The sequence below is a fragment of the Cornus florida genome, unplaced genomic scaffold, assembly GCF_030987335.1.
Source record: "Cornus florida cultivar Cherokee Brave unplaced genomic scaffold, ASM3098733v1 CherokeeBrave_3.0.0_Hap2_Chr03, whole genome shotgun sequence".
NCBI lineage: Eukaryota > Viridiplantae > Streptophyta > Magnoliopsida > Cornales > Cornaceae > Cornus > Cornus florida.
In genome coordinates this window covers 3,779,512-3,803,120 of record NW_026775573.1, presented here as the reverse complement: position 1 = coordinate 3,803,120, position 23,609 = coordinate 3,779,512, and the positions used below count along the sequence as shown (strand labels likewise).

Here is a 23,609-nt window from a genome sequence, read left to right as displayed (position 1 = left end):
GGACTTGTGATACTTGGACATTTTTCTATATCACCAAAGGTCCAAAACTAACCTCCTGGTGAAAATTTATTGTTTTGGAGTATATCTAGTCTGCAAATAGTATAACCATTAATAAAGCGTAATTATAAGGCGTTTTATTCTCTCTTAAAAAGTTTAAATTCAGCTTTAGTACAAGTAAAATACCAATTCAAAGGTTTTTATTTTTATTTTTATTTATTCATTTGTTTTTCCTGCCTAGGCTAGATGGACCAGCGAATACTAGAGCTGCCAAGTACAAGTTCATTCGTTTCTATCAAATTCAAAACGGAGCTGCCAATTGCTAGAGACAATGATTTGTGTCAAAAGAAACACTGTTTTGAGGTTAAAAAAGTAAATTCTTGCTACCGCTACTCCGAGTCCCCGAAAACTTCTGTAAAAGTAAGAAATATGGACTTATTTATATATATCTAATTTTATATATATATAGGCACACATTGAAAAGGGCATAAGAGTCCTTGCAACAACTTTTAAAGAGAGCAAACCGTAATTCCCGTACGATTCACTGTTGGAGCGCTCAACACGTCCCCACAAATGTAACGAATTTGTCAGACTTGTTCGCCTTCTTTCTCGTCCCCCCGCCTTCAACAAGACAAGCCCCTGATTCTCTCTCTACTTTCTCTCTCTAGAATTCAATTCTTCATCTCTATTCCTCAGCATCAAACTCTAACACTGATCAGATATTGTTGAAAATCTCCATGTCATTTTCCGACTCAGATACCTCTTCTCATGGCGGTGGTGGAGAGTACAAGAACTTCCGCCAAGTCAGCCGCGAAAGTACGTTTTTTTTTCCCTCACTCACTTCATTGTTTTGAATTATGGATCTGATCTCCGCACACACACACACACACACATATATAAACACACACACGCTTGTATATGAATGCAGATTCTCTAAGTTTCATCTATTTTTGATAATGAATTTTTTAATACAAAATGCATAATATATGAATTTTAGTTTGATCGATTTAATTGTTAATTATTGTTTTCTTTCTTTTGTTTCTCCCCACATTGCCGCACGAAGGTAGTTGGTGACATTGTAAAATTTTCATGAATGATTATCACCCATTGTAGGTTCTGAATTTATTATATTTCTAATTTCTTTATAGTGATAATGTTTTAGTGAGATCTGCCACATTCTGTAAGGAATAAGCCATTGTATATTGATGCCCCAAAGTTCTTAGAAATGCGTTAATAGGCATGTTATATTCACGGACGGACCCATAAAATTATGTGAGAAGGGGCCGACCTTTAATAACAAGAAGATAAAAAATCGAAACCATGAGGTGTGGGGGCAATAGTTAAGGTTTTTTTTTTTTTTTTTTTTTTTTTTTTTTTAATTTCAGGCGGTTCAATTTTAAAAATTTATATTTATATTATTCATAAAAACAAAATCAGTAGGTATATAATAGCAACAACAAAAAAATTTCACTAGGTCCGTGCCTGAGCATCTTGTTGCCTAAAGTTTTCGTAGTGGCCTAGAGACTGCAAATGCCAACTACAATAACAGAAGTGTGTCTGTGTGAGAGAGAACCGTATATATTTTTATGGTTGGACAAGAAATTGAAGAAAACTTACGACAGTAACAGAGCTCAATGAAGACAACAATAACAGTAGCCCGAGGGATTTAGCAGAAAGATAGCGTTTTTATATTATTAATTCAAGATGAAAAAGAAAGGAGTGGAATTGAAGAATCAAATAAGACTCCATGTTTTGAACATCTCTTAGTGAAACTTTTAAGAAGTTTGAGTAGCTGAAAAAGGCACAGAGGGAACATTAACTGTCCACTGGTGAAGAGTAATTTTATGCTTGAAAGATGTGGACGATTAGTTGATGAACCAATTGATTTGGTATTCAAGGGAAGATGGACCAAATTTTCAAGATCGGTCAAGATTTCTGGTGACAGATTGGCTGTTGGTGTCGGATATCCAGTGGCTTAGATTAGCCTTGTTAGGGCTCACGTCTGCAGAAATGTTTGAATGTCACTTTTGGAGAGTTTTAAGAATCACATTTATGAAATGAGCGCTTTCATCTAAAGAATTGGATCTTGAATATAGCATTATACACTGAACATAGGAAAATAAAGTATTTGATTTGACGAGGCAAAACCCAAAAACCACAAATGACAAATACACGTGTTAGCTTATGTTGGATCTACAACAACAACCACCACCAAAGCCTTTTTTCCAACTACTTGTGGTCGGCTACAAGACTCCTATTTTTCCATTCTGCTCTATCTTAGGCCATGGTTAAGCTTATGTTAAATCTAATATCCATAATTGTTTAGTTTCATTTTTATATTTGCACTAATTTAAAGCATTCTTCTGTAATGAATTGCTTTCCAATTTCTTGCAGTTGTCAACTTTCAGAACTTAACACATTGATTTGATGCTTACCTAATTTTCTTCTACCATGTACTTGTTGGTTGGATATACTAGGGTTATTGTATGAAATGCTCCGGTCATCCAAGACAGGGGACTCAAAATCAACTTGGAAGGTATGGTTGTTGTAGTTTACACTATTGTTTGGAGGGAACCTACGTTCTTTTTTTTTTTTGTTTTTTTTGCTTGCTTATGGTAGCTTGATTTTTATTTTATTTTTATATGTAAAAGAAGAAGATGCTTATTGCTCTAGGGGAAGTGAATTAATCTTGTTGGCCTGCTTACATATTAACATTATTACTCATAGGATGTCAAGTCTCTGGTGGAAATTAAATATAGACGATCTACTTTGCTGGTCCTTTTGTTGATTGGATCTTTGATTTTTTTATTTTTATTTTTGGGTCTTCCATTAGAAACATTACTGGTTTTTCAGTTATGTTATTGCTAAAGAACAAATTGTACTCTTTTGCCTGAAATATTTTTACAATGGCTATATTTTTCTTACAAGCAAAACAGTCAGTCTCGAGTTAAACAGTGTTAACTAATCTTTTACTCTTAAGCAACCTCCTATCATTCTCCAAAAAATAGTATGCAGGAATTCTTTTTTTGTCCTAAGTTTAGTTTGACAATCTAGCTTTTGCTTTTGCTTTTGCATTTGCTTTTTTTAATTTTTTTTATTTGGTAAGTATTTTACTATCTAGCTTATTGAAAAAATCTTCATCTTTTGTCCCCTTATTTTACGTGCATACACATATGGTCTACTCTAATTTAACTATTTAATTAGCATACAAAATTTCTATAGGGGAGCTGTCTTAGCTTTTGATTAATGTTAGATGACAAAACTTTATGGGTACTCCATGATATGTGTTCGATACCTATTGGATTGTCTAAAATTTGAAAATTAAATTTTATAATTTTGGACACCTGGCCAACAATTCTCAGACACTCAAGCACATTCTAACTTACAATCAATAATTAGTTGCCTCTAATCACATGACGCTATCTTTTGTGTGTTCTAGAGTAATTAAAAAAATATTAACCTGAAGGGTCATTACATCAAGCTTCAACCTAAAGAGAAAATAAGTTAGCTAGAATGAAGTGTTAATAAGGAGACCTTAATTCTTCGTAATTATTTATACATGTATGTACGTGCATGCATGCGTTTGTACAGTCACAACATCATACATACACATTAACATCCATACATACGCTTGTATGTAGACCGATATATGTTTTATAATAAATTATTGCATCTCTGCCTGTCAATTCCTATTTCTTATGGACATGTCAAGTTGCGTGTCTATACCATATCTTGTCCTGTCCATGTCCGGGCAACACCATAGCCTTTAGTTTTGAAGCCTGAAGAGTATTATATCCTTTCTAGGATGTATTCTGAATGGAACTCCTATCTGTAAGAAATTCCATTACCTTTAGAAAATTTTGAGTCTTGAGTTGTTTGACTGAAGAAAGAAGACCAAGTATAGAAGTTCTGGATCGTAGAGACAGGAGAAGAGAAGATGGAATGAACTAATGAGACTGGGCTTGTTGTTAATTCTTTCAAAGCATGTCATACATATCAGTAAGTATTGAAAATAAAGTAAATGACATGGATGAGATATTGCATGAAACTGGATTGGTATTTCCTAGGTAATTTTTTTGTGTATTTGAATGGACACTGGGTGTGTGACCAGGATTATCTGCCAGTTTTTTTTAAGCATGTCATGAGTAATGCTACAAAATTGATAGCAATATGCATGATGGAAATTGGCTTTTCATGATATTATTAATTATTAGCATGAAAAGTGGGTTAAAAATATTGCACAGAAGTATACATTTGTTATTCAAAATTGACTTCAAACCCTGATGATGAAGTCTATCATCCTGAGACATGCCATGTCAATTGTCCTTAGCTTTTGGGTGCTGATTTTCTTTTGTTATTCTTTGTCCATTTAATATTTGAAAATAAAGGTAGTTGCTTTTTCAAAATTTTCTTCACTCATAATTGATCTTGTGCAGGTACTGATCATGGATAAAGTTACTGTGAAAGTCATGTCTCACTCATGCAAGATGGCGGATATTACAGATGAAGGAGTTTCATGTAAGCATCTAAATGCAATAATTATAAATTGAACTGTATTTTGTTTTGTGTATTTCTACATAGTTTCCCTTTGTGTGGTACTTATCACATTTTATTCATTGAGAATACAATGCATTAATTAACATTTTATCACAATGTTACCCTAACATTCATGATCATAAAATTTTATAACAATGCTTAAAATAGTTTTGAATTGATGGTCATAGTTTTGATTGGTATGAAGCCGCTGGTCCCATGCAATCATTTTTGTCAAGAGTGTTCCAGTCTTAGTTCCCATGTGCATTTCTTTGTTGATAGTCAATGAAACAACTTGAGTGAAATATCTTCATAGTTTAGATTTTTATCCTGGTTTCAACATTTACAATTTGAAACTCATTCCGACCAAGAAAACCTTACTACTTTTCAACTTTCCCTGCAGTGGTGGAAGACATTTACCGGAGAAGGCAACCTTTGCCATCTATGGATGCTATATACTTCATTCAACCTTCGAAAGAGAAGTATAATTATCTTTCGATAGTTTGTTGTTCAATATATACATATATATATATATATTAGTTGTGTTTATAGAAATTGCATAAAATGTTTATTTATACTTAATTGTTGGTGCTTCCTCTTTTGCATACTATAAAAAAATATCTTTATGGTTCTATGGACATATAATTGAAGATTGTTTAGTAGCAAAACTGAATTCTTGATACTCCACCTTTGTACATATCTTGATCTTGTTTATTTCTTATACAAGTTTTTTCGGATTTCATATTAGTTTGTTTTAAGTAAGTGGAAGACTCTAAAATGCATACATTATTGCGTAGCAAATCCCAGTTTGGATAAGGTTTCCTTTCGTTGAATGAAGGCACTCGTTTTTGGTTGCTTGTGAGACCGCAGGTTTTTATCTTTTTCTTCAAAATAATCTTTGCCAGAAGGGCCTTTTAACGCCTTTAGGCTTAAGAGGGTTCTCCTTGACTTTTGCAAGTACTTTTGTTAGTGTTTGGCTTTCTCAAATTTTTAATTGAGAAATAATAATTGTTGAGTGGAAAGGAAAATATTTAATGATTTCACATGGGATCATTGTACTTTTATCAACGCTAAAAAGGCTGTAATGTTAGATGAAATGAAAAAGAAAATAGATGATGTTTAGGTGAAATGTTTAGAAGCAGATCACATGATAGTGCAAAAAAGGGAACCGTGGATGCCCATTTCAGAAAAGGAAATAAAATTGTGGAAAGGTTCAATAAAAAATTCTTGAAGAGATATTAAAGATGGAAATTTCAAAAATATTTGTATTATTCTATGGCAATGCTTGCCTTCATGTTTGATTAAGTACCCTATGTTTGCTGCTTAATCAAGTTGGTTGGTGAACATGGAAAGGGCAAAAAAAAACTCCCTTCTTATCATAGGATGGGTCTCTGTTTTGGAAAAAAAAAATGAAAATAGTACTGTAACTTCTGGAGAAGTAAACTCCCACGTTGTAACTGAGTTGGCATAAGGTCTTTGGGCAATGACCAAGAGGTGTCTTGTGTTCAACTCCCATGGGAGTAAACCCGTCCTAAGCTTACCTGATACCCATAGTATGAGAGTGATTATGGATACCTGAAGAGGGTGGGGACACCAAGTGTTACCCCCTCCAAAAAACTAAAAATAAAGTAAAAATTAATTAATTAATAAAAATAAAAAAGGAAAGTACAAAAAGAACAAAAGAGAGCAGTTTGTGACTATGGGATACGCCTTACTATTTTATGATGTAATCACATCCTTAAAAATTCTACATATTTACAGTATAGTTCATATAACGGAAAATGGTGGATCGATTCACAATAAGAATCCCAATTTGACTAGTATAAGTTGTTAGTGATAGCTGTGTTGACCGGTTTGACTACTATGAGTTGTGACAGCTGATGTCGGAAATATGCTTTGGGATGATTGACACAAGTATAGTTACTTGTCTTTTCCAAGAAGAATCACAAGTGTTGGGAAGTCAAGTTCGTGCAATCCCCGCCAATTCTAAGGCAATTCTTTAATATTTGTGTGACATAGATCTTCATCATAGAGAAGGAAGCGATCAACCACAAGTAGCTTATGATCATATGCACGATCATATATTGCATTTGCATATGAAACTTTGTAAGTGTTGTTGTGGATATGGTATGATTGTTAGTGTATACAGAACTTTCCATGTTTTTTCTTTCACGAGTCGATTACCACGACAACGACTCGGCAAGTTGTGTTGTAAATTTTTTGAACTTACATATTATCTAAATCTTTATTGGGAAACTGCATTGTCAATTAACTTCATAATTAACCCACGCGGAGTAGCCGAAATGGCATATAGGCTCTGGGCATGACCTCTAGAGGTCGTGTGTTCAATTCCTGTCAAAAACCTCCTCCTTGGGTTTACCAGATACCTGTGGTTTGAGGATTGCAAGGAATTAGTCTTGCCCCTGAAGAGGGTGCAGACATCCGTTTCATTAAAAAAATAAATAAATAAAATTAACTTTAGAATTTTACTAATTAAAAAATTAACTCCAGAATTCTAGTATTTTAAATAACACAAAATTCTAGGGGTCATTATGACTAGAACCTTTTATGCGATCTATTATCTAGTGAACTGACGAAGAGTAAGGTTTTGGATAAGGTTACCTGAAGAACTGTGTGAGATTGCTTCTAATTAACTGAGATGAGATAGGCTGGTTGACATTTGGAACTTCTTCAGTTGTTGATATTACTGCTTGTTGTTTGGTCCTTTATGCGACTTCGTACAATGAAAAATCTGAGTCAATTAGGTATAACGCTCTGCCTTAGCTATAATATCAAACTCTAATTATTTATCATGCAACACACCCTTTTAGTACTGGAGGGTGTAACCGTCACCTACATGTCACTTTATTGTTTCATTCACATAAGTTGTAATGGTTTGTGGGGTGTATGATTGACATGCATATTGAAAATTGTTTGTTCTTTCATTTCTGGTTGAGTCTCATGATAGTGTGTATCATGTTCATGTTATTTTTATTTATTTATTTTTTTTTGCAGTTTTATTTCCCTTTCTCTTTTTTCCTTGTTTGGCTTTTAGCCTCCATATTGTTATATTTTCTTTTTCTTAGAAAAACATATCTATGGTTTCGTGTTTTTGGATTTTTTACTGAATTTATCCATTCCATGCCGAATCATAGCAAGAAGATGGGGCCTATTTTGACTCTTATCCTTTGCTCATATGCAGTGTTGTCCTGTTTTTGTCTGACATGTCAGGAAGAGAACCTTTATACAAAAAGTATGTGAAAGACTAGTTCCAAGGAAATCTATTTCTTCCTCTGTTTTACTGGATTTCAAACGTCTATCTTTCTGGTTGTTGTGATCTTCTTGCTTTTGTTGGGTTTTGCTTTATTACAGAGCATTTGTATACTTCAGTTCACCTGTCCCAAAGGAATTGGTTACTCGCATCAAGAATGATACAAGTGTCTTGCCCCGCATAGGTGCATTAAGAGAGGTTAAGATTATCATTTTTTGGCAATGATCTTTTGTGTACTATATCAAGTAATTTATGGATTTTTAGTTTAAAATGCTATTCTGTTTGCGATACTCATCTTGTTGCTTGGTAAAATTTCAGATGAATTTGGAGTATTTCGCTATAGATAGTCAGGTATTTGTTGTTACCATTTGATATTCCTTCTTTATTGATGCTTTGTTGATTAATGTGCCTCTTAACAGTTCTGTTTGGTTCAAGCTTTTTTCCATGCAAATTATCATGTTAAAGCTTTATTTCTTACATACAACATAGACGAAGGCACAAATAAGGAAAATAATTAAGATGTACAAAAATTATTTTTATTGTAAATGGAGAATGCTCTTCTTCCCCCATCACTGATATCTTCTTTGCATTGTTTAGAACAGTCTAACCAGTAAAGTATCAACCCACCACCTTTTTTTTTTCTTTCTTTTTTTTTTTTTTATAATCCGGGGAGCTTCTTTTAGCATTTTATTTTATTTTTTATTTTTTAGTCTTAACTAGGAGATTTAGAGCATCTTCGTGAGAAAATATTGATTGTTCTATGGGTTCTACATGAATGTATATGAGTTGGAACATCTCCATGAAATGCAGCTTGATCCTTGTACTTTTTTCACCTTTCTCCTGATGTTTTAACCTCGTTTTCTTAGGATTGACAGTTGGATTTGCTTTGCTGATCTGTTACTTCCCAAACGTTATTTATATGATACAGGTTCATGAAAAAAAAATCCATCTGACACTAGTTGTGTGGTCAGTATGGTATCTGTCAAATATAGAAAACAAGAAGAGATGAGAGCATTGCACCTGCCATGATCCATGGGGGGAGAGGGGGGAACACACACACAAGCAGTGAAAATCTATAAAGTAGAATGAACCCCCTTAAAGCCTTTTTTTTTTTTTTTTTGTGGGCTACCATATTGAATAACATCAACCCTATGTTAGAATATTCCAATATTTGGATAATTAGCATGTAATTAGTGCTTGGGATATTTTTGGTTAGTGTGGTATCTGTCAAATATAGAAAACAAGAAGAGATGGGACCGTTGCCTACCATGATCCATGGGGGGAGAGGGGGTAACACTAGCACAAGCAGTGAAACTCTCTATAAAGTTGAATTAATCCCCTAAAGTTTTTTATTTTTTTATTTTTTTTTTGGTTTGGACTACTATAACGGGCCGGGTGCTTCGCGATCTGACCGAAAAACTTAAACGGCTAGGTGGGGCTAACATCCAACCCATATATACCCATTCACTTTTCCATCCGGATCCAATGTGAGACAAGACTCCCCTTGTAACATTCTCTCCTACCTGAACTCGCAATACCCTCATTATGGTTAAGCCACCCTGCCTACCCGGGTGGGCTCACCCGAACACCTCCAAGCCGGGCGCTTGGCTTGACACCAAATCAAGGATTGGGTCTAACTCTAGTACCAACTATAATGGGCAGGGTACTTCACGATCCAACCCAAAAACTTCAACTGTTAGGTTGGGTTCACATGCATCCCATATATACCCATTCACGTTCCCATTTAGATCTGATGTGGGACAAGACTCCCCTTGTAACAATTACCATGGTGAATAACACCACCCCTATGTTAGAATATTCGAATAATTAGCATGTAATTAGTGTTTGGGTTATTTTTATAATTGTTGCTTATTTAATATAAATAAGGGGTGAAGAGATGTGAGATAATACTCTTGAACCCTTTTCGATTTTTTTTTTTCCTCTCTTTCTATCTTAAACCCTAATCAAGAAATATATATATATATATATATATATATATATATATATATATATATATATGTATCTTAAACCTTAATCTTTCAAATCTATTATCATTTTTTACCTGGTATCAGAGCAAGCGCAGGTCCGGAGGTGTGCTGATGTCAGCTTCCATACAATGATGTAATGCTGATGGATTTTGAAGCTGTCTTACAACCTGTATATACCCTAATTTCCATAGTATTAGTAACTATTTTTATTTTTATTAAATAATAATAATAATAATAACCCCAACTAGTTGGAATTAAGCTTGTTGAGAGAGTTCATATACATAGATATAACTATATCCTCCCATTCCTTCGCCTCCTTTTTTTATTGCAACCCTGATTCTCAGAAATACTTTTTTAAAAAACTGGATGAACTTTTTTTTTGCTAATTCTTATATTTAACACTATCTTTTCTTTCCAAACTGTATACTGAACATCCGCAGATTCACCAAATAATTATGAGGGAACCCGGAATGGCATTGCGTCTACCTTATTCCAAATGTGCGTGTGTAATGGGCAATCAAATATGCAATAAAATGATTCTGCAAAGTGTGAATACATAATTATAAAAAGCCCCATTCCACAAGGGTAGTGTATGGTTCTATGTTTCTCATTGACTCTATAATCTTTGTTAAATATGCATGTTCACAGGGGTAATGACCCTCAAGAATTTTTATTCTATTGGTGAATGCCTCTTAAGAGACGTTTAACACGTCTCGCTGTAACTTGTGAATGTCCAAGTACTAGGAAGAGAATGTTATATGCCCTATATGCTTTATTTGTTTGCTAGGGGCACTACTAGATATCTATTCTTTAGGGCCTTCTTCCTTTCTTGCGGTCTTGCCCAGTGAGGAAATTTTGGATTTATCCAAAAAGTTCAGCATCTCTAACCATTTTAATGTTACATTCGCTATCTGTTTTCATTTTTCTTGATTTTGTTCAGTAATGCACGCTGAATGTTTTGTCTGCTTGATATTTTTAATTGTAGGGATTTATCACTGACCATGATGGAGCATTACATGACCTTTTTGGGGAAGGTGTTGAGAATTCTCGTAAATTTGATCTTTGCTTAAACACAATGGCTTCCAGAATTGCTACTGTTTTTGCTTCATTGAAGGTATAGATTTTAGATTTCACAATGCTATCCCCGAGGGTTAGCTTCTTTTGAAATTCAAATATGTACCATATTTGTTTATCCTACTTACGATTTTAATTACCAATATGAAAAAGGAAAACATTTGTGACTTTTCAGCGTGACCTATTGTTTTGTTTAGGTTTGTTTCGGTTTTCTATAGATTAGACTGTTCTTTTTACTGTTTGGAGAGAGATTATCCTGCTCATACACCTAAAAAAGTCGATACATGCAATGTTCATTTCAGAAACCACACACTACGAGTTACTCTAGTGTCATATTTATTAGTCACCAAATGCATTGAATGTCATGACTAGTTTTTTATTATCTTCAAGTTTTGTGGGATTTGAACAGTCCCAATTGTTGGAACCAGACTATCAAAAGTGGTTAAATAATAATATTCCGATAACACAAATAAAGAAATTACACATAATTCCAAATCTAGGCTTACTTGCTTCATGAAGATAGTTGAAACCTCTCCTAGGTGCAATCGAAATATCGAATGGCAGCACTATCTTCGGATTTCAACTAAGCCAGATTCAACAATCTAAATGTTTGTAAAGTGGAAACCTCTATGAACCCATATATTCATCTCCGTCCAATCATTTGTCCAAAATAAAATATAATTTTAAGAAATTATATTCAAACACATATATCAATATATATACATATATCGTGTAGAAGTTGAACGCGGAATTCCTAGAATTCCCATAATTTTGTTACTAGAAAACTGATCGGAATTCTCAAATTCCGTTGTCTAATGTTCACCAAAACTTCTCCGGAATTCTGAGTTAGACCGTGAGAAACTTTGTCAAAATCTTCTCAGTGATTAAATAATGATTTTAACCATGCAACCCAAGAGTCATGAGTTACAAGCAACCCATCAGTCACCTTGCAATTTGATGGTCCAGATTACTTCATCAACTGACCAAACAACCCAATACACATTTGTGATCCAACAGGCAAGATCATGTAACCATTTACGCAATCCACTAGTCACTTGAGTCAACCGTGAAAATATCAGCTTCCTCAAGTGCGTGCGTGACTCGATCCCGAGACCTCATAGGGGTAAAATAAAAACTCCAAGTCTCCATCTACCAACTAGGCAACTTGTTGCTTTTGTTGTAAAGTAGAGAAATAAATCTTAGAGATATTTTAGGAGATTCTAAATATTTTATATATATGATTTTGAAACACGTTCCAACTCCAATTTCATGTTGCTTTGCTGCATGTGAAACTAAGTTGTTATATAGAAACAAAAAAAATTCTTTTAACATATTAAAAAAATATGCAGTTTATCTAATTCAATAAATCTAAATAATTATATAATTTAAATTGAAAATTTGAAATTCTTGATTTAGAGTTTGCAAAAGTGGAATAGCTACAATAGAATTCAATGGAAAGAAATGAGCAAATGTTCTGTGAGTGGTGATGACTTGTGTGGTTCAGTGCTCATGGGAGCTTCTACTTTGGGGAATTGTCTGTGATTGATTGATTATTACATTAACACCATTTAGATGTGGATTAATCAGTTACAATAAATAAAATGTCTGTTTTATTTTTGAAAAACTACATATGTTTGCATCTCCTCAGGAGTATCCTGTTGTGCGGTATCATGCTCCCAAGGCAGATGCGTCTGCAGTGACTTTTCGTGATTTAGTTCCGACAAAGCTCGCTGCTTCTATCTGGAATTGTATTACAGTGTATAAAACAACAATTCCTAACTTTCCCCAGACTGAAACATGCGAGTTCCTTATCCTGGACAGATCTGTTGATCAGGTTATGCTCGCTTTTCTGTTGACCTTCTTCCTGCATGCTTTGTCAATTTAATTTTTCATTTTATTTTATTTTTGTTGAATATATTAATTTTCATGTTTAGATTGCTCCTGTCATTCATGAATGGACTTATGATGCTATGTGCCACGACCTACTGGACATGGATGGAAATAAATATGTGCATGAGGTACATCTTTTTGTTGGTTCTGTTCGCTGTTTTTCGTAACATGCTTTGGTGGACCCTTTAGTGAAGGTTGATATGTACTCTATGTTAGGTTCCTAGCAAAAGTGGTGGTCAGCCTGAGAAAAAGGATGTCCTTTTGGAAGATCATGATCTTGTCTGGCTTGAGTTGCGCCATGCACATATAGCAGATGTACGTTCCACACACTTGAAATTTGTTTTACTTGTAGATGTTCTAAGTGTGAATGCTCTTTCCCACTAACTGGCATATCAGGCTAGTGAAAGGTTGCATGAAAAGATGACAAACTTCGTGTCAAAGAATAAAGCTGCACAATTGCAACAAAGGTTGGTGCCATTAAACCTTGTACATGCGATCTCATATCTCTCTTTTCCATTTTTCTTTTTCGTTTTGAAGCAATACTTTGTTCTATTTGCAACAGGCTTGATAATTTGATATTATAAGTGCAGAATTTGTTGTTCTTTTAGATCGATCACATTGTTTTATTGTCACCAGTCTTATAGAATCTCAGTGGTCAGTAGTTTAGAATCCGAAGTTCCACAACAACAGAATCAGATTATGATGAGAATTTAGTCATAATTTTGAGTCAGAAAGTTGGTGCAGTTTTAGCCCATAATCAGGTGTGGAATTATATGGATTTTTGTTGAATTGCAAATTTGCAATAGAAGTATACAACCTGTCTATATTAGACATTGCAATATAACATTGAATTCAATATTATAATTCAATAACACGTTCAAGGTTTTAGTGGTGTTTGCTGTCTTTTCATTGCATTTTCTGGCAGGAGCTAGAAGTTGTTGAGAATTTAAAGTATGATTGATGTTGGGACAGTGTAATGGTTCATGATAAGTGACAGAACAGTGTACAACATGCTTAATAAGATCTATCTTGAGATGAGGTGTTATTTAGATATGTGACTTGGAGATGCCTCAAATTGATTCTTCCCCTCAATCTAACAATGTTAGCTTAGGTATGCATGTTGAATGCTGGTTTCTCTGGATGTCGATTTGGCCCCCGAGACTTAGGATATTGGAATACAACTGAACTAATAGAGTAGTATTTAATGTAGTGTGTTAACATTGGAGCAATATTTATGTAATGTGGGAATAAATTGTAAAGAGTCTCAACAGGAATCTCTAGAGAAAGAGCTATGTTTTACTATCCACTTTTGTTGGTTACATGAGTGAGAATAGATGTGTCTGATACATCTCCTAGACCTGCAACCTTGTATGTCTGACAAGGCTGCACACAAACTTCAATTGTAATATGGTGACTTCTGAGTTCTTTTATTACAAGGCAAAAATCACCAAGATTCTTCTTTTGCAAAATTGGAAGATGAGATTTTTAGGATGTAACTGAAAGGTGCAAATGGCACTCTATTATTTTATTTTGAGTCTTTTATCTGTCTAATGCAATATGCATCCCCATTTTTTGCTTTGATTTAACCATTAAGTTAATTTGTTGTGCCCCTATAAGTTGAAAGTGAAAAAAACATGTATTTAGTTCACGTAATAGCTACTCTTTTGTTATATGCTCTCATTTTGAGGTCTGACTTTATGTAGAGATGGTAGTGAATTATCTACGCGGGACTTGCAGAAAATGGTTCAAGCATTACCACAGTACAATGAACAAATGGAAAAGCTCTCTCTCCATGTAGAGGTTGGTTTTCTTTTCTTTCTTTTTATTAATTTCATGTCTTGTTGAACCATATAACTTACAAATTCTCTCCCAGGAGAATCGAAGCAAATTTAGCCATGTACTTTGCAGCATGTGGAATATTCCCTTATCCCATCTTGGGAGTTCAAGGATGTTAAAAATTGCTTGTGCATATATAAAATTGACGATGAGAACCCATCTTTCTTACCAGTTAAAAAAAAATTAAAAAATTATGTGTGTATATATATAGAGGAAGAGGGAGATCATTTTTATCTGCTTGCATAATCCAGAAAGAAGTTACAATATTGTTAAAGTAAATCTCTTCATACCTTTTATATCCAAAAATTGAAATATAAACAGGAATAATAAACTGATTATGTTGAGAAGCATGACAAAGAAAGAGCAATATGATAATGTGGGTAAATTTCTGACACACTGGTTATTTACTTGTTTGCTGCAATACAGATTGCTGGAAAAATTAATGGTATTATCAGAGATATCGGGCTTCGAGAACTTGGGCAACTTGAGCAGGATCTTGTCTTTGGTGATGCAGGAACAAAGGAGGTCCTCAGTTTTTTTAGGGCAAAGCAGGTGATGGCTAAAGGGCTTGTCTGAATTAAATGGAGGCACCATTTTTTAAGTATTGATAATATTATTCTTCATTAAATTTTTTTTTTCATCATGCCAGGATGTAACTACAGAAAATAAGTTGCGTTTGATGATGATTTATGCAGCTGTTAATCCTGAGAAGTTTGAGGGTGACAAAGCTTCAAAGCTTATGCAGGTAGCTACTGGATATCAAATTCTGGTTTCTTGACAGGGATCTTTATGTATTTCTTTCCAGCATACCTTTATTATTTTTTTGAATAAGTAGCCAGCTAGAATTACATAAAAAAAAATTAAAAAAATTATTTACTATAATGCGAAATGCAGATTGGTTATATCTTAAGAATAAGGATTTGAAAATGAAAGGGCAAGTTATTCAATAGGAAGGAGCCGGGATAGGACTACTTAGAAACTTAGAGCAACCAGGAAAGTGAAATTAAGAGAATACTCCTTTTCTCTTTAAAATTTTTGGATGATCTTTGGTACTCACACCTTGATCATTGTGCTTCTGCCCTTGGGCCAAAGTCTACTGCACAAGGCGCCTCAAATTGTAATTCCATTGTTATTTGAATGTAGTTTATGTTGCTTTACTTATATATTCATCTGTTTGGTACTTGAAATTCTCAGCCTATTAAGCAGCTTGAATCAACAATGCAATGAAATTATTCTTTATGTTGATTGCAATATTGAAGGTGACTTTTTTGTCATGCTCTGGGCATGTCTACCTATGTATTTATGATTTTGGTTCTTGTTTTATATCCTTCAACTTTACCTCAAGTTTTCCTTTACTTCAATGATAGTGGTAACAGTAAGCATAAATAGTTTTATCACTTAATCCTGAAATTAAGTTATGCATCTTTGGGTCATTGACAACTCCTAGCATTCTAAGGAATGTTATCCTCAATGAATGAGTTCTTTTTCATGTGTCATTGACAACTCCTAGCATTCTAAGGAATGTTATCCTCAATGAATGAGTTCTTTTTCATGTGTGACAATATGTGTCTTCTTTAAATTAGGCTCCAAAAGTAAGCCAATTATTCCATCCTCACATTTTTGTGTATTTAAACAGGGATAGGTTCATGTCTGAACAGTTAGAATTTTTGCTCGTGTACTTAGAGGAAATTGAGATTTTACCGGTTCTAAAGATAACCAGTTTATATCATATTATCTATGTGATGTTGAATAACTCAAGTAATATGTTATTTGTGTTAGAAGATCATTGAGTATTCAACTTGAAAAGAAAAAAACTGAGTTCTACCTGTTCTTTACATTTGACGGAATGATGTTAGCTGATATTTAAATGAAAGCTTCATTGTTACTACCAATGCCCTTAAAGATCTGCTTTCATCCTTTAATGGTCATATTAAAAATGTGATTTACTGCCCTGCCCTTAGCTTTAGACAACATTTTTTTGTCTTCCAGATGCTCTACCACCCTCATTTGTTCAACTGATGTGAGGTAAGAGAAACCTTTTTAATCTCCCTTTCTCAAGAAAGGGTAGAATATCAGTTACCTGCCCCACTTCTGTCTGCTTTGGACTACAATTGAAAAGGGGGCTCTGATGTCCTGCTCTTTCAAGATCTTTATGAAAGTTTTATGATTTTGATTGAATGATTACTGTGATTCGATGATACATTTTATACCTGTAAGAAATTTTGCTCAATTATTGCTTGATACAATAGATTTTATCATAAATGACTGTTAACAATACAGAAGTTGGATTAATGGATCGTCTGATTGGAAATGATAACAGAATGCATAGTTTGTTTAGGAGGAGTTCTAATATACATATACAAATAGTATACCACTTAATTACCCTATTTCCTCTATGGGGAAGAAAGAAACTTATCATTCGCCTAATTGCTGAAATGGGTGCCTAGTTGTTCTAGAATTTCACTGGTATTTTAAAAATTTAGATGTTTATCAATTTAGGTATTTCGAAACTTCTTTGGCACATCTATCCTCAGAGAAAATTATGTGTACTTATACTATTTTTGTGCCGTTCTCTGATTTAAAAATCCTTGCTTTTAGTAGTTCACACGAGTGTACAGAAGCAGCAGTTGTGGGTACGAAGGGGGTGGGAAGAGCATGGCTTCCCTGTTCCGAAAATTATGTTTCTGAAACATTGTTAGACATTAAAGGTCTAGCAAACCCAAAACCCTTTGTTGCTTAAAAAAAATAAAAAATGAATAAAAATCACCAACCTTTCCTAAAAGAAAATTTAATTAGAAATGGGACCCCTTTCCTTCCCAAATAAGTTTCCTAATGAATGTCACCTAATGAATAGTGTTGAATTGTAAGTTATATATATATATATATATATATATATATATCAATAGAAGTACAAAACTTCGCCAATTTGGGCAGACATCTAGGGAATTCTTTTGGTGGATGATCTGGGATCTTAATCGTTAAAAGTTTAAAAAAAATGAAACATTGTCACCAGAAAGGAAAAAGAAGAGGGAAAAAATACTTATAACACAGGAAAGACGTATTTCAAATACTTTCAATAGACATTGCTCCCTCACCACATGGTATATTCTTCTCTTCTTTTATTTTAATCAGATTTTTTATTAGTTACAGAAGTTTATTATAACATGTAATTGTGTAAATGGTTATCTTAAATTTTTTATTTTGACATGTTTCTTTTTGCTTTTATAATTAATGTAAAAACAAATAGTAGTTGAATTAGATAATTAAAATTTTCAAATTTTAAAATAGTTGGAGCAATTTAAACAATTAATTTGTAGAACTAGACACATTTTTCAATAATCTGTAATGTTAATTGATTAGATAAATCTTTTGCTGTAAAAAAATGCGTAGGAAATTTAAATGTAAATTTTTAATGACAGGGCATTAATTCAAGGATTTTTAAAACATCAAAGATTCTTGTTGATTTTCCCTGAAAATTTTCTTGATCCACCACTGAAGTAGTGTTCCAGACTTTTCGAGGTTCCGAATAGTAAACCTTTTTAATATAATTGATTACTACACTTCTGAAATTTTTAATGCATGTATGAAGTTGAACTTGAATTTGAGGAGAATATTTACGAGGCAGTTACCATTTTCTTTTCGTTTTAGTTGGCAAAATTATCTCCTGAGGATATGAAGGCAGTGAATAACATGAGATTGCTTGAGCGATCAGATGCCAGAAAGACATCAACTGGGAGTTTCTCACTCAAGTTTGATGCTCAGAAGGTAAAGATAAATAGTAATAGAATGTTCAAGATCAGTTCAGGTCCCTGCAACTTAGTTCCAGAACCAAGGTGTGACAGTTGCTAAATTTTTTGTTTAATTATTAGAGGAAACATTCAGCAAGAAAGGATCGAACTGGGGAGGAAGAAACTTGGGCACTATTTCGATTTTATCCCATGATAGAGGTATATTTTAAGATCTTACAACCTTCCTTATATGTGTTGCCTATAATGTCTGAACCTGTTCAATTGTGGCTTTGCTTCCCTAGTATGTTGCTGTAATATTATGGGATTTTTGTTTAGTTTGATATAGTATTGAAATGATTGGTGATATTCTGTTTATGCCATCAAGTTTTTGTGTTCAACTTTAGAGTCACAAGACTCATAGCTTGGCATGCAGTAAAGGTAAATTTGTCATGTATGCCGTGGATGAATTATGCTAGATATAGTTTCTCTTATCTTCTGCATGGTCAATAGACTTGAATAAATCATTTGTTTCTTTTACAGTATATCATTTTGTTCATGATTTGTTTTAGCATGTTTGTATATGGTAACTTAATGTTGCAAGGTATATGCATTATTTAAGATGAAATGTGTATATTTGAGCTAGTTTTATTTATTTATTTATTTATTTATTTATTTTTTATAACTAGTTTAATATAGTTCATTCTTAAAACCAAACATATAAGGCAAGGTTTCATAAGTGAACTAGTTTAGATCTTACTCCAAGACATAAATGTCATCATATCGGAACACTTTTAAGTCAACTTGTAAATGATTTGTACTGATATTCATAGTGGTGTCCCAAAAAGTGGATATCATGATGAGACAGTGTTAATATAAATTGTTGAATGTTCAAAATTTAGGCACTCAAGAATCTTTTCATTTTAGAAGAACTCTATCATGAATATGCTCTTTATAACTCAAACTAGTAGCTACCAACACTTTAGCTGGTCATTTGAAATGCTGTATTGGCCTTTTATTATACTAGTGTAGGAGGGTCACTACCCCATGTGTTTATGGAAGATCATCTATGCTTCTATTAAGTTGTTGCTCCAGTATTACTCATTGCTAGTGCTTGTCTAGGTGTCTCGTCCAGTCTGGCAAGGCAATGCCTAGTTTGTCGTCTAGCAATGTGTGACAGCTGATCAATTAGAAAAAATGTCCTGGATCTGTTTTAATCAAACAATATATTCCACATTTTAGAAGATTTGTCAAAGTTAGACCTTGGCAGATCATGTGAAAATGAATTATCCTTTTGTCAAGTTGAAATAATGAAGTGGAATATACAAGATTACTTTTGCTATGGCAAATTTTCCAACTATGAAGTAGCCAAGGTAAGACGAAGTCATTTTGAGGACTACATTGGTTAGACAATGTCCTCTCACAAAGTAAAATCCCTAATTCAACTCTGTTTCTCTCTTTTCCTAGGGTTTAAGATGTCAATATCAATCTGTGTTCTCACTATTGGGAAAACTGTTTTAGTCTGTGCTAATTAATGGGTACAAATTAGATTGTCATGCTCATATCTAATGTTGTCCTATGGCTAATGTTGTCTTTCAGGAGTTGATTGAACAGCTTACTAAAGGTGAATTGCCAAAGGACGAGTATCAGTGTATGAATGAACCAAGTTCAAGTGTCCAAGGGGGTACCAAGGGACAGAGTGCATCAGCACGGACAACTCAAACTACTGCTCCACATTCAATCAGATCCAGACGGACTGCAACATGGGCTCGGCCTCGTCAGTCTGATGATGGATACTCAAGGTAATGTTATAGCTCCTTATGTGTTAGAGGAGTAAGTATACATTGCAACCACAACCGTTGTATATCCTACCTGATACAACAAAGTAAAAAATCTCAAAGATTTCCAAATAAAAAATACAAAAAAATTAAAGAATCTCAAAGTTATCAGGTTGGCCATTGGTTCACTTGCTTTACCGTGTGGGATCCATTTGCTTCAGTGGAACACTTCCATTGGTTGGTTATATTATAACCGTTGTACTCAATATATTTCCGTGTTATGCTTTGTCCATGACTTGCATATATAGGCTACACAAGCTGCTTTTTTTTCTTCCTAGCTCGTTTGATCCATATGATATTAATCATTTATTCTGTGATCCATCATTTCTTTTCTTTTCTTTTCTTTTTTTCCTGTTAAGTACCCTTTTTTTTTTTTTTTTTTTTGTCAAGTACCTTTTTCTTTTCATTAAATGATGAAAATTGTATAATGTAATTTATTGCATGGTTGTGTTACTCTGACTGCTGGTAGAAGCGTAGAAGTTTGTGTTATGTATATGAAGTTCTTATCTCTCCCACTGCCTTCTGTAGTGATTCGGTTCTGAGGAATGCATCTTCTGATTTCAAAAGGATGGGGCAACGCATATTTGTTTTCATCATCGGCGGGGCAACTCGATCTGAGGTAAATTTCTCATGATTGTCCTTTTTAGGTATGAGTAATATGTGAGCTGCATTTTAGTTTTTAGCAGATGGTTTACTTTTATTTTTTTACTCAGCTACGGGTTTGTCACAAGCTTACGGCAAAACTAAGGAGGGAAGTGGTCCTAGGTACAACGAATTTCGATGATCCACCAAATTTTATCACGGTAGGTTTTCCCCTTTCTTGGTCATTGCTCTTCTTTTTCTTTCTTTCTTTGATAATTATATTCAGTTCAGTCTACGATAGCCATTCAGCTTGGAGGAATGATTATATCTGATTCTCATAACCTTGGTATTTGATAAGCCATCTTATTTGGGATGTTTAGTGCAAAATTATGTCAAGAGATCGACCTCATGGATGAGGTTGTGTATTAAAGAAATAATTGTTGTTGGATGGATGATTGTGAAGCCTCTCTCTCTATTTATATGTATGTGTCAAGATGTAACCTATTCATTAGTCTGGCTGAATATTTTACGAGTAAATTATAGAAGAAAAATATCGGATTCTTACACATTCTATAAGTAGGAAACATGATGAATACATGATAGTTGTCAGCATTGATTTGTCCATTTTACAAAAAAAAAAAAAAAAAAAAATGAGGGCATTGGTTGTTGGTGTGCTTAAGCTCTATTGTTTCATACATAAGAAAAAAGTTTTAAGAGCTTTATTGCATCTTTTTGGTAATTCATTACGAATGTATTTGTCTTTTGGATGAACAACCTCTTAAAGTTTAATTGCTTCTAATTTTCAACTGAAGAAAAGCAAAAATAGATCCTTTTTGCAGTGTATTAAGAATAGAGTAAGCCTGTTAATCATGCGTGTTCTTCTGCATATATTTTTGCAGAAACTGAAACTGCTGTCAGAAAAGGGGCACTAGATGATGGCCTTCTGGGATTTGTGGAATATGTTTTTTGCCATACACCAGCAGGTTGGCCCTCTCGATTTACATATCTGTAATTCTTCTTCCTATTTTGCATGCAATTATCCTTTTGTTACTCTTCCAAAAGTACTTACGGAAGCTATGTTTTGCACAACGAAAGTTGATCGGAGAAATGGCTTCTGAGTGCTCTTACTACTCTCTCAGGGGAAGGAACTTGATTCACTGGGTTAAAATAATTCCGCAAGGTTTCATGTGACAATGTCTTGGCAGTAAATTGAAATGGGAGATCAGTTACAAATAGCAATTGGTCAGTTGAGTTGTGTGCTTCTCTTCAGCCCAGAATTTAGCATTTCTTCAAGCCAAACAGATGGTGGAAATTGTTTTGGGGCATTTTGAATGCGTACATTATGTTATATAAAATTAAGATCAATAAGTTTTATATCACTTGTCCAAAAGATTGGCATTTACTCAATGGGGGAGGGGGATAGGGTTAAATTAGGAAAGAGCTTCTTTATTATCATCTCTAGTATGATATAGAAATTGGAAATGTCTCGGTAATTATGCAAGAGTTGACAGTGGGATAGGATTAAATTCGGAAAGAGTTTCTTTCTTATCATCTCTTGTACCTAAAATGATATAGAAATTGGAAATGTCTCGTAATTATGCGAAAGTTTAAATTTTTGTTTCTCTCATAGAAAGAATTTATAGAATCAAACTACTAACTTGGACAAAATAAGTCTTCTATTGTATAGTGTTTTGAAGAGTAACTCAAAACATGTTTGGTAATGTCTATTTGTTAAAAAAAAAAAAAATGGAAGCAAAAATATAAATACATGTTTGGTAAAAAAAAATGTTGTAGGATTGGTAAAAGTAGAGTACATATAAAACATCAAATTTGTTTCAACTTTTGATCATTATTCACGAAACGTTTTGCTACTGTGCAAAACAAAATAATTTTTCCCAAATACACTTTTTTTCATTGTTCAATACGCGACAAAAACAAAAACACCAAAAATAAACAGGTACCAAACACAGTGGGGCAATTGTTCGGAAAAGCAACCAAATAAAAATTGTTGAATCACAGTGTCATAATTGTGAGGGATAAAATATGAAACATATAATTTGCTGGCACAAATTTTTTTTTCCCATAACATTTTTTTTTTTTTCTTTTTCACAATTTTCTTGCTTCAAATGGTTGATGTAGTTTTAGAATAACTTGGAGAATTAATGTTCCATATTTATTTTTTGCATCCCATGTTCTCGAACCAAGAAAAGCATCTTTTTGATATTGAAATAAAAAAATATAAATCAATCACCAAGGTATAATATAGCCCACACATATAAAAAAGATAATATATATATATATATAAAATAAACCATGATATGACCCGTAAGCCCCACTTATAATTGCTTCCATAGGCCCAGAGGCACATATAAATACCAAGCTGGCCCATAACAGGCCCAGTAGGATAAAATAGGAATTTAAACCTAGGTAACATTAAGAGTTTCTTCCAATGGCGGCTTCTTTGTCCGTTCCCCAAGTAATATATGTGTATATATATATATGATAGCCACATGGAAACACAACTTACCATAATAAAAAATAAAAAATAAAGCTTCGATTCGTCCCTCCGCAAACCCATAAGAAGAAACTTCCATTCGGTTTCGATTCGGCCTGACCTGCAAGTTTCGTCTTCATCATCACCAAGGGCAACCCACAACCTCCCATCACCAGAATCCTCTTTGGTCGCCATCATCCGAAGCCGCAGTTCACAGCCATCGCCGGAATCGCGAGTTCACTCGTCGCTGTCCCTGTTTCCGCCGGAATCCTCTCTTGTCCGAGGATCAGACCTTGCTCGCCGTCCGCCGTTCCAAGCCCTCCACCGACCGGACCCGTCCTTGTCACCGGTTATCTCTCTTGACTCTCACAATCGGCCCTA

The 23,609-nt window shown here is 34.0% G+C and overlaps 1 protein-coding gene across 1 annotated transcript; it reads left to right on the top strand.

The window, feature by feature from the left end:
* The first annotated feature begins 244 nt into the window (after positions 1 to 244).
* Positions 245 to 22,109, top strand: LOC132299108 (protein transport Sec1a-like). Its single transcript, XM_059795566.1, has 22 exons — positions 245 to 813; positions 2,475 to 2,533; positions 4,434 to 4,515; positions 4,934 to 5,012; positions 7,733 to 7,783; positions 7,903 to 7,999; positions 8,120 to 8,152; positions 10,775 to 10,903; positions 12,512 to 12,697; positions 12,798 to 12,881; positions 12,970 to 13,068; positions 13,150 to 13,220; positions 14,457 to 14,553; positions 15,016 to 15,141; positions 15,239 to 15,334; positions 18,238 to 18,354; positions 18,459 to 18,536; positions 19,914 to 20,116; positions 20,681 to 20,771; positions 20,866 to 20,955; positions 21,634 to 21,717; positions 21,830 to 22,109. The coding sequence occupies exons 1-21, from the start codon at positions 735 to 737 to the stop codon at positions 21,664 to 21,666; spliced, it is 1,980 nt and encodes a 659-aa protein (XP_059651549.1). The 5' UTR covers positions 245 to 734; the 3' UTR covers positions 21,667 to 21,717; positions 21,830 to 22,109.
* The last annotated feature ends 1,500 nt before the right edge of the window (positions 22,110 to 23,609 follow it).